Source organism: Hyperolius riggenbachi, chromosome 10 (assembly GCF_040937935.1).
Source record: "Hyperolius riggenbachi isolate aHypRig1 chromosome 10, aHypRig1.pri, whole genome shotgun sequence".
Taxonomy (NCBI): Eukaryota; Metazoa; Chordata; class Amphibia; order Anura; family Hyperoliidae; genus Hyperolius; species Hyperolius riggenbachi.
This window is the reverse complement of record NC_090655.1, coordinates 191,154,195-191,166,404: the sequence shown is the minus strand read 5'-3', so window position 1 is coordinate 191,166,404 and position 12,210 is coordinate 191,154,195. Positions and strand designations below refer to the sequence as shown.

Sequence of the window (12,210 nt, the reverse complement as noted above, 5' to 3'; positions counted from 1 at the left end):
ACGCTTAATTGCGTGCGAAAATTCGCGATCGCGCGCACACGTGAAAATTTGCGCGACAACGGCCGTGCTAACGGTTAGCACTCTTTTGTGAATCAAGCCTCCGGTATTTGTCCAGATCCTGACAAGCAATGCAACATGTGAAAACAAACATGATGTATTGATATAGATCCACAGAAGGGTAGCATCAGGAGGAGGCGGGGTTATGCAAATTAGTCACAGGTGCATTGCTCTGGCCAGTTTTGCCTGTTAAGGGCCATCGTTTCTCATTTTCATTAGATTTAGGCTACATATTCAGGATCAAGACTTCTTTAATGAATCTGTGTAGCCTGGGGGTTGTAAAACTATGTGTGGGTTGTAAAACTAAATATCCCGCCGTAAGGTGAAAACTGCAGAAATATGGGGGTATAAATAGCAATTGACTCATCATAAAAAGTAGATATGTGGGTGTGAGGGGAGAGGTGAGTCACTGGTAACAGGGCTATCTCCCGTTCCAATGGGTCCCTAAAAAAAAAAAAAAAAAAAAAAAAAGGGACGACACCCGCATAGACTTTTGTTATACTGACGCAGTGCGGCTTTATGTGACGGAAGTGACGTTTTTGCTGCATCCCTCACGCGACTGCATACGTTTGTCACCACGCAGTTCCTGTGGAGGACCGGAAGCCACGCAAGTCACGTTAGCCACGCAAGTTTTATGCATTGCGCGGAAGCATATTTTTTCAATACGCTTCAGCGCAGGTGATCACTTCTAGGGCTGATCGGAACTGAATTCCGATTTGGTCGAAATTTCGTGTACCGCAAGCGAAACCGAATTTCGTGTTCCGAATTTTCGTGTTCCGAGTGCATTTCTATTGCAGTCAATAGTGCCAATTTCTGCGGTTAATTGTAAAGCCCCTGTACATGCTATCATCACCAAATTTGGCATGCATATTAAGCAGATGAGTAGGAACATAGTAAAAAAAAATTTGTGAAAAGACCTTATAGTTTTTGAGCACGTGCAGTGTGGGAGGGGTGTAGTGCAGCGCGGAGCAGCTGGGCAGGGTGCAGTGGGGCACGTGCAGTGGGAGGGGTGCAGTGGCATAGCAATATGGGGTGCAGAGGTAGTATCGGGGCCCTTGGGCCAGAGGGGCCCCAAGGGACCCTCCCTCAAGCACAATATTACCTCTCTATTGGTCATGTGCTGTAATAATCACTTCTATAGATGCTTTAAATAGTAGTAATCATTAACAAACTGCTCCCCATCCCCTTCTTGCAACTCTGACACTGTGGAAATCTTTGGCAGGTTGTGGTGCGCCATATCAATTGTTATGTATAGAGTGATTGGGGGGCCCCAATGTAAGACTTGCACCAGGCCCATAGTTTCTTAGCTAGCTACACCACTGGAGGGGTCAGGGTGTAGTACAGCGCGGAGCGGCCGGGCGGGGTGCAGTGGAGGGGGTGTGTGGAGACAGCAGACCTCACACACACACATATATCCTACCCGCCCAGCACTGCTGCTGTACAGCGCTATGAGAGGCGGAGGCTGCACAATGATTGGCTCACTTTATACGTCGGCTGTCCCATTGGCTGTGCGGCCCGATGTACGGGGTAATGGGAAGGCCGGTGCTATAGCTGTATATACGGTGTGCAGCTGGGGGTACGGGCAGTGTATATGCATCGCTGCTGGCTCTGCCATTCTCGGCATCATCATGGCATCGGCGGGCAGCGCTGGGACCAATTACTTCCGGAGGGCCAGTGTGTTCTGGATGGCGGTCATCACCTTTGCCATGGGCTTCTTTGCAGTAAGAGGGGGCGGGGCATAATGGATGGCCGCAAAAAAAAGATGCTGTACTGCAGTCTGTAGATATATATATATTAATTGTAGTCAAATACATTTCTTTATTGCACCATTACTACACAAGTAATAGTGCTGCAGTTGTACTCAGGAACTGATTTTTTTTTTCTTAGACAATAAGAGTCTGTATGAAGAAAGTGTAGGATGTTATTATTCTAAGGCAGTATTGAGACTTCCTGGTAATGGAGAGCTCTTGCAATGCCTTTAGTAGTGTGCACTGTGCAATGTATTCTTAATATCATAGTAATAACTCAAGACTGTTTATATTCAAGTCCAATTGTATATATGTTTTTTTTAATTTAGAATGAAATTAGATCTAGATATTAGTATTTTTGTGTATTACTGTAGCACTGATATCTTCTGCAGCACTTTTATACCTTGTATGTGATCACATCACCTGGCCTTCAGTGAAGTTCACAATCTAAAGTTACATACACATGGCTAAAATACACGATGCGTTTCTGCCGCTCGATTCTCTGCTCGATGGTTTTTACCTCTCGATTCTGCACTCAAATGTCTTATCTTCTGCTCATTTTTCCATTCACTTCTATCAGAAAGCAGCAAAACGATCGGACATGTCGGAAATGATATATCGAACCATCTATCTGCGGCAGAAACAAATTGTGTATTCCCAGCATTAGGTGGTCAATAACGACCGCCTCTGCTGAGACTCTAGGTTGTGTATAGCGGTCCCCAATCCCTCTCAGCAGGTTGTCTCAGTCAAGTGCTAGTCAATGCTACTCATCCCACCTGCTCTGTGCTCTGTGGTGCTCTGTCAATTCGCCCCAAGCACCCCCTCCCTTCCCCGGCTAGGGACATGCCTGTACAGCCATTGTCGGCAGAGGGAACGAGTCCTGATCCCTGTGGGAAACAGTAATTGTGTCCACACAACTCATGATCATGCGTGGCAGTAGAAGGTAACAATACACTTATAGATTGCCAACTAATATGGCAAAACAATTGATTTTTCTCTGATCGTAATTGATTCCTACTACACCCAATACATATATTTTCAATAGATTCCAGCAAGGAATTATTGAAAATCAAACTGCAGCGTTGCACTGTTCCATGCAGATCAACACTATGAGCCACCGATTGAAAGGTTTCATTCATTTCATTTGAACGTGACTGTGACTCAGTGTAGATTTTGCCAGTATGTTGAGCAGTGTATTTACACTCATTTCTCCCAAGGATCTGGACTTCACACTGGTTGATCTGTGGAACAAGGGTACAGAGTTTAGCATTAGTTACACATTACCCTTCCCTCCACTTCCACCAGTCAAAACGTTCCCTATTAAAGCAAAACTGTGTCACAAATGAGCTCGAGAGCTGGGACCCATTGCCAATCATCAAAATGCTTTGCCAGTGCATCCCAATGGGGGTTGTCCCACTAGCAGCGCTGCAATTGCAAAACGCAGCTTGCAACCGTATGGTAGCAATTTGGTGGCTACCTTAGTCAAATCGCAATCGCTCTGGAAAATTGCGTCACTTCCATGATTTTGCAGGATGTGCAACACAGCGCCCCACTGTGAACGCTAAAAGTGCTAGACTAATGTTACTCAATGCAGGTGCGATTTCCTCAAATTGCGGGTTCAGCAGCATTTTTTGCACAGAGCCAGCAATTATCGGTAAATTGAGATCTTTCCATACAATTGCGGTGAAAACCGTGGTACGTCACATTTTCAGAAATTGAAGTTTATTCCAAAATTTCCTCTCAGACCCAGGCCATAGGGCTCTTTTCCACTAGCTGCGATCTGCTTCAGAAAGCGGATCACAGCCATTTTTACTCATCGCAAGAGCACTGTGATTTACATGTAAATCGTGGTGCTCATTTTCCATTAGCGCGTTTTGTCTTTTGCAATGCTCAACCTGCGCGATTCTTGGCACGATCACATTTTGTTTCTGATGGCTGCAAGGCGCAATTGCGGGTAGTGGGAAAAACAGCTTGCGCAATCGCAAACACAGCACAGTTGTGCTTCGGATTGCGCTTGCCAGTGGAAAAGAGCCCTTATGGAAAACTGAGCAGTACAAAACTAGCAAGGCAGCAGTTTGTTTGCTTTTTGTCGATCATTTTTCAGCAGAAATGTGACTTATTGAATGCTGCAGCAGGGTGAATTGATCACTTTCCCACTGAACGCTGTTTTAATACTGATTGTATAATCGGGCTACAATTGCTCTATTGACTGCCTTTTTAGTTCTGCAGCAAACCAGTTCCAGCATTATCTTGATGAAAGAAGAAAATAAGCCCTTTGACTAACTTAAGGGTTCATGTGTCTTAATGCGGCTGCATGCCTCACTCCTGACCTCATTTTGTGTTGTGTAATGTTTTTCAGTGGACAGTCTTCTGGCCCTCACATGTTCCATATGAGCAGCTTGGACCTGTAGGATCATTTGTTGAGTATCTGGTGAAGAATCACTACAGCCAGTTGTTTTATTGGTAAGCTACACTGCATGCATTTGTTGCACTTTTCACTCATTTATGACATGTTCTTGATTTCCAGAAATTTGACTAAATTGCAAATACATAAAAACTGATTACACCAGTGGAAAAGTGGTGCCACGATTACCATGTTAATCAAGGAGTCCTTGCAATACCAAATCACATGCAATCCAAAAATTAGATCAAAACCCGGCCATTGGATAAGAAGCCTAAGGGTCCTTTCGCACGAAGTCCGTTGCATCAAAATGGACTATTTCCCCACATCACAGCGCAGATGCAATGAGTTCTCCCCACATCACAGCGCAGATGCAATGAGTTCTGGTAAGGCTGTTGCATTTGATGTAGGTTCAACTTCCGGCTCAAGCCAGTATGTAAAACAGGAGTCTTTGGGCAATGCTCCCTAATGAATCTGGTCACCCATGGAGCGCGCCTTAAGTGGCTGCGGCCCTGAAGCGCTTTTAAACTGCCAGGAGAAAAGTGGGATATAAATGTTCTGTGTCTTGTCTATCACATTAATCGTGGTGTGATGTGGCACATACCATTGGGATAACGCTCACAAGGTAACGTGGTTTACAGTGGCAATGAGGCATACTTTCATTGTACTGTCACTCCACACTGTTAATGTGTGATGTAACTTTTCGGATACAGTGCAATACGATTGAAGAACAATCGCAGTATAATTTGATATTGTGAAAGAAGCCTAAGAGACTGGTTAAATACATGTTTTTACATTTTTTTTAAAGGGACACTTAAGCCAGAAAAAAATGAGTTTTACTCACCTGGGGCTTGTACCAGCCCTTTGCAGCAGTCCTGTGCCCTCGCAGCCACTCACTAATCCTCTGGTCCCCCGCTGCCAGCTAGTTTCGTTTTTGCCGACAGGACTGGCCACGCGTAGCTTTCTCCGCATTCCCGACTGTAATTAGCGCTATTGCGGGCCGCAACACATACAAAGATACGCGTTGCCACATTACGTACGCATAGATATGTGGCAATGCGTATCTTTGTATGCTTTGCGGCCCGCAATAGCGCTAATTACAGTCGGGAATGCGGAGAAAGCTATGCGTGGCCGGGCCTGTCGGCAAAAACGAAACTAGCTGGCAGCGGGGAACCAGAGGATTAGTGAGTGGCTGCGAGGGCACAGGACTGCTGCAGGGGGCTTGTAGAAGCCCCAGGTGAGTAAAACTCATTTTTTTTTTCTGGCTTAAGTGTCTCTTTAACCACTTCAGCCTTCAGTCGTTTTCACTTTATGCATCCGAGCAATTTTCACCTCCCATTCATTAGCCTATAACTTTATCACTACTTATCACAATGAACTGATCTATATCTTGTTTTTTCCGCCACCAATTAGGCTTTCTTTGGGGGGTACATTTTGCTAAGAGCCACTTTACTGTAAATGCATTTTAACAGGAAGAATAAGAAAAAAACGGAAAAAATGCATTATTTCTCAGTTTTCAGCCATTATAGTTTTAAAATAATACATGCCTCCATAATGAAAACTCGTGTATTGTATTTGCCCATATGTCCCAGTTATTACACCGTTAAAATTATGTCCCTATCACAATGTATGGCGACAATATTTTATTTGGAAATAAAGGTGCATTTTTTCCATTTTGCATCTATCACTATTTACAAGTTTAAAATGAAAACATTTTAGAAATATTTCATCTTTACATTAATATTCAAATAGTTTAGACCCTTAGGTAAATATTTACATGTTTTTTTATTAATTGTAATTTTTTTTTTTGTTTTTTTTGTATTTAACATTTTATTTGGGTATTTTTGGGAGGGTGGGATGTAAGCCATAGTTTTAAAATGTAAATGTGTCTTGAGTTTTATCTTTTTCACTTTTACTTGTAGTTTTACTTTTTGGCCACAAGATGGCGGCCATGAGTTTGTTTACATGTCGTCACGCTAAGCGTAACATACGCTTAGAGCGACGTATGGGGGAACGTTACAGCCAGAAAAAGCGCAGCTTCCGAGAGAAGCTGTCGCTTTTTCAGCGGGGGTGAGGAATCAGTGATCGGGCACCATAGCCCGATTCACTGATTGCCAGGCTAACGAACCGCGGCCAGGAGCCAGCGGACGCGCACATGGCCTCCTGGGCGCAGCTAGTATGTCCAGGAGGCCAAAGTAGTTAAGGGAGTGTTAAGTGAAATGTAATGGGGCCAGTTACTTACATGGGTCTTCTTCCAGCCCCCTGAAGTCTTCCTGGTCCCTCACATCATTCCACACTGCTCAGTTCCCCGTGGTTTCACCCTCAGTAAGCTGGTCGACTCTGCAAGTCCTTGGCTGCACACCTCCTCAATCGCGCATGTGCAGTAGCAATTTTTAATTGCTGCGCAGAACGCTCCCAGCCTAGGGAGCTCAATGAAGGGAGCGCATGGTAAGCAGCATCACATTCAGAGTTTGGAGGGGAACAGCGGAGGAACGGAGCAGCGTGGAATGATGGCGGGGGTCTGAGAGGACAAGATGGCTGGGAGAAGCCCCATGTATGTAATTGGCCACATAACTTCTCACTTAAAATTTCCTTTACATTGCATGGTCACTTAAAGCAGAACTCCAGGTAAATATCAACACCATTTCATTCTGCATGTCCATTGCTAAAAGCCCCAGTTCAGGAACGGTTTCCTAGGTCTGTGAGGGCACACAGCTGCATTTTTTGTCTGTGTAGAAGCTCCTTGATTAGCTGATGTCATATAAAACACTTGTAAAACACCTGTTTTGGGGGCCAGACACAGGCCACTTCCTGAAACATAGACTCAAGCCAGTATGTAAAACAATAAGGAGTCTTTGTGCAAGGCATCCTGGTTGCCCATGTAGAACACCCTCAGTGACCACAGCACTGAAGTGCTATGAGTCTGCCGGGAAATAAGCGCAATGTAAATGTTCTGTGTCTTGTTTTGTGTTTGGGTGCTTTCACACTAAGCACATTGCTATAAGATTTCAACAGCTGTGAAAATTCACACCTCACGTTACATGACCCACCGCACCAGATGTGAAAATACCATAGAAATTGCATTGCGTTGGGATGTGATAATAATGTCCATTATGACGCAAAAGATTGAGTGTGGAATGACCCTAGTGCTATAACTTGCAGTCTTCCCAGGGATGCATGCTCTGATGGATCAGCACCCCCCAGCCTATAATGAAAAGGATTAGACCTCCAAGGAAAGCAATGCATGCCCATGCACATCCTGGTTATCAAACAGGGCCAGTCATTCTGATTCAGCTTTTGGCAGACTTAAAGATTAAAGAAAACCTGAACTGAAAATTAAGTCAAAATAAACATACTCAAGTCATACTTGCCTCCCGTGTAGTCTACTCCTCAATCACTTTCTCCTCTCCTACGTCCTGCTTGTCCACTGTGAACAAGGGAATTTTTCATCCGCCATTTTGAAAATGGCCATTACCCCATAACAGCTTTTTGGTCAGCACTGTTAAACTGTAACATTGCCAACTTGAGCCATAGGGAAACATGGACATTAACTGGCACATCAGTTGTCTGCTCAGCTATAAGTGACAGCAATTGATATACTGTATATGCATGTGTTATGGATGAAAACAAATATCTTGTAGGTTACAAATCCACATAAAAAGGTTACTTACGGCTCCCGGTCCATACTCCGTCTGAGGAACGCAAGTTGCGCAGTGTAAACATATTTGGTCCTAGTAGATGCCCCAGACCCACTTTTGCTCTCCTTTACTTCTTCCAAGAGCTCCCTTCGAAAGTTGTCCTTAATATTTTTCCATCTTTTTTTTTTTTTTATTTATTTTTTTTTTATTTCTTTCACTGTAAAATATACATAGTACACATTTGTAACATATTGATTATATTGCAGGTTAGTAGGTAATGTACATACTTGACGATTAATATGATTTTATTCATAATCTGTGCAGCCAGGCTTCATTATACAGTATGTCACATAAGGTATCGATTGATGATGTTCCCAACACTCAACCAAAGGATTTAAGATAAATGTATGTAGCAAAACACTTTAAATAGCAGGTTGAACTAATAAACTCACTTTTAGTCTCCTGCAGCTTGGGTGGCTGCACACTCCAGGACAAGCCTGCCTCTTCATACAGCTCTTTCAGTCCATAGTTTCTTGGATTGCGGGCAAACTTTGTAGTCATCAAACCTTTTATTATAAAGCACTTCATGAGGCTGCACTTTTACAATGACATCCTCAGAGGTAAACCATGTTTTGCGACACATTTCTCCGAAATTCTTCCTCTGCACGCAGCCTGCAGCTCTGTAGCACTTCCGACCATCCAGCAGACGTCACCAGGAAGTAGGAGACTGTTTTTTAAGGTCTTCTGGGAGCACAAGGCCTTCTGGGTAGCGTTTCAGACAAGCAAAACGCTAGCTAAATCGCTCTGTGTAGGTTTTGACCACTGATTAGGCCAGCGTTCATATACTTTACATAGCAGAAATGCTAACCGCTAACGCGAAAAATGCAGCATGTTTTGGGAATCGCAATCGCTCCAGTGGAATTTGGCCCATCCATTAACATTAGCTGAGCGTTTAGGGAAATCGCTAGCATTGTGAATCGCTCCCTAAAAGCTCACAAAATCGCTCTAGTGGGTTCCAGGCCTTAAAGGAATTAGCTTTTCTGTTGTTGAACCTATGTACACTTCCCTGCAGTGAAATTGTTTTCTGTTAATTAACCACTTCTTGACTGCTTTACCCACTTCAGGACCACAGTACTTATTTAGGGACCACATTATTGTAAATTTTTGTTGTGTTTGTGGACATTTGTTTTTGTAACAACAGATTTTTATAGCAGTGCGCCAGCTGTGCTTGTGCAGCCGCCACGTGGTAGGTGACATCTCCCAGCACTAATCAGGAGCCTTTCCAATTGGCACATGATCACTATGGCCACAACTGATTGATTGTACTTAATACTGCAAGAAGTGTGGCTCTTGACTCCCTCGTTCCTCAGACGATCGCTGCTCTACATCTTGCTGCACAGCCAGTCTTGTATCACCTCCAGGACCTGGTGTATGCATCTGTACAATACTGGTTTGGAGAAAAAACACCTACCACAGAAAGTCTTAGTTAGTCCTCAAAAAACAATATCTATATCTTACTTAGGTGTCATAAATAGTGTTAAAGTTATTGCTAATTATATAGGGACATTGCTGAAATATCAAAACTGCGCTGATCCTTACAGTTTTTTATGTCAGTACTGAAGAAGTTAATTAATCCGGGCTATACTGTTTAGATACATTTATAATGTGGAATCTGGGTGTGTTCAGAAAACTCTATAAACAACTATATGTTGTGTGACCTAGCAGCTCTGTCTGCAGCTTTCCCTGGGTCATACTGGATTGCAGACTCCCTCCTTCCATATGACAGCTGTGACATCATTGATTATGTTCTTCAATGTACTCAAAGAGGGCAATCCATAGTAAATCAGGTCCTTTATCTCATTGGAGAAGCTAGTGGGGAGAGCTAACTACTTCCAAGCTATATTTATCTCAAATATGAAAGCAAATAGAATGCTACTCCAAAAATGTGATTTGTTATACAAAATAATGAGCAATTTGAAGTGTCATTTGTGCCTCGGCATACTCCGAACAGCTCTTTTGCGTTATCACAGAAATTGCAGTGTTGTAATCATCCTCATAGGGCTCCACTGTCATAGCGCTTTGCCAATAGTCGCGATCGGGAGACAATCCAAAACTGCTCCTAGTGGGCCCCACACACACATTACAGGTTGTTTGGCTGGTTGTCCGCAATCTTTTGGGGGCTGCACTCACTGAGGGGGGGGGGGGGGGGGCAGCAGAATACAGAGGAAAGCCTTAGGGCCCATTCACAATAGGGCAATGAGCAGGCGTTTATCACTATTTGCCGAATCGGCGTTGATCGCTAGCACTTTTTAACGCGCTAGTGCAATGTTAACTATATGGCAGAGATCTCACTGCTGTGATCGCCAGCGATTAGCGCTAAACACAAACACGCTACATGCCGCATTTTTCATAAGCAATTGCAATGTATTTCAATTGCAAATCATTATCGCACACAAATCGTGAAAATGTCCAGTGAAAAAATACGAGATTATTGCGTAAAAAGCGCTGCAGCAAAACGCTAGCATTTTGCGATCCTAAGGTCCCGTTTCCAGTGCGCGCAGATTAGATGCAGAAAAACTGACTCCAATGAATGCCTATGGGAAAATCTGCATCAGAAAAATCTTCTTTAGTGGAAACAGGCCCATAGGAATTCATTGGAGTTTTTCTGCATCCAATCTGCGTGTAGTGGAAACAGGCCCTTAGTGTGAGCCCTTAATAGGATCCTGAGGCTTCCCTCTCTTTAGCTTATTATCTCTTTTTGTACCCAAGCTTTAACTGGGGTACACTTTAAATCCAAGTTTTAATTTTTTTACCAAGTCACTGTAAGAAAAAAAAAAAGCAGGACATCTTGTCCTTACTGTGGACTTTGCTGAATGTTGGGCTGCATTCTTCATTTAACTTTAAAGGGAACCTTAACTGAACGGGGGGTAAAGAGTTTTACTTACCTGGGGCTATTATCAGCGCCCCCTGCAGCAGTCCTGTGCCTTCGGCGCCGCTCTGGAATCCTCTGGTCCCCCGCTGTCACTTAGTTTCGTTTTTGACGACTCACCAGTCGCCGGCCGCCATGCGTATTATTGGACGCGTTCACCAATGCAATTAGCGCTATTGCGGACCGCAACGCGTACAAAAATACGCGTTGCCGCATATCTTTTGTACGCGTTGCGGTCCGCAATAGCGCTAATTGCATTGGTGAATGCGTCCAATAATACGCATGGCGGCCGGCGACTGGTGAGTCGTCAAAAACGAAACTAAGTGACAGCGGGGGACCAGAGGATTCCAGAGCGGCGCCGAGGGCACAGGACTGCTGCAGGGGGCTGGTAATAGCCCCAGGTAAGTAAAACTCTTTACCCCCCCGTTCAGTTAAGGTTCCCTTTAAGTTCTGATGAAAAGCATGAATGAACCTGAAAATACAAACAAGTAAGCATAATTTGGTTTCCATGAAACTAAAGGCTAACTTGTTATGGACAACTGAATAGACCTAATTTTAGTAGCACAGGTAATTTGTGGGATAGTTATAAATAGCAGTGACCTTTGACCACCATTTTAGCAAGTTCACATAATATCGCTGAACTGAGAGGTCAGGAAATGTTTTCTGCAAACTACAACAACCTTTGAACCCAGTGTAGTACATATTCTGAGTAGTTTCATTGCTTTTTTCCCTACAGTATGGAAGCAGAATAATTGCTGTGAACACTTCATTCTCCAAAATGAACATGGTTACATATAGTACTATTCTTACTAAAAACTTGCCCGTGTTTATTGATTTTTTTAATTGTTTCATATTTTTGCAAGGGTTAATAAACTAGTGCTATCCTCTATGCAAATATGACGGGTGCTCTCCTGAAATGTAAACTGAAGCCATACCACTTGTATCAGGTTGAAAAAAAACACTCCCAATAACAGGATAGAGCTGAAACATGCAAAAGGTAATTTATTTCTGTTTTCTGGGAGCTGAATTAAAGTCTCACTGACATGGCTGCTGTTTTCATTTCAGAGATACATTTTAACCTCTTACATTGAAAATAAGAATATGAGACTTAAAGAAAGTATTATTTACCACTACTATTACACTTACCGTATAATAAATTCTAATAAGTTAATTTTCAGTTCAAGTTTGCTTTAAATCGGTGGTTGGCGCAAAGAGGTAGATGATTAAGTCACTGCAGGCTTCAGCATTCCATTCGATGCTCAACTCCAGATATACAGTAGCTCCAGATATACTATTCCATAATATTAACCAAGATGTCCAAGCTGTTTCTGTCATATATTAAGCTTTTGCAACTAGAAAGCATGTTTTCAAAAGAAAATCATGCGATCTGTAGCAGTTCAGTTGAAGGCTATCAGTATTTTGCTGCAGGGGCTGCTC

General features: G+C 43.3%; 1 protein-coding gene across 1 annotated transcript in view; it reads left to right on the top strand.

Annotated features, from left to right (window-relative positions):
• Positions 1-1,512: 1,512 nt before the first annotated feature.
• Positions 1,513-12,210, top strand: part of TMEM254 (transmembrane protein 254) — a 35,386-nt gene continuing 24,688 nt past the window's right edge. Inside the window, exons 1-2 of the mRNA XM_068255470.1 lie at positions 1,513-1,778; positions 4,165-4,268. Coding sequence (XP_068111571.1) covers positions 1,527-1,778; positions 4,165-4,268 — 356 coding nt within the window. The 5' untranslated portion in view covers positions 1,513-1,526. The remainder of the gene's footprint in view (positions 1,779-4,164; positions 4,269-12,210) is intronic.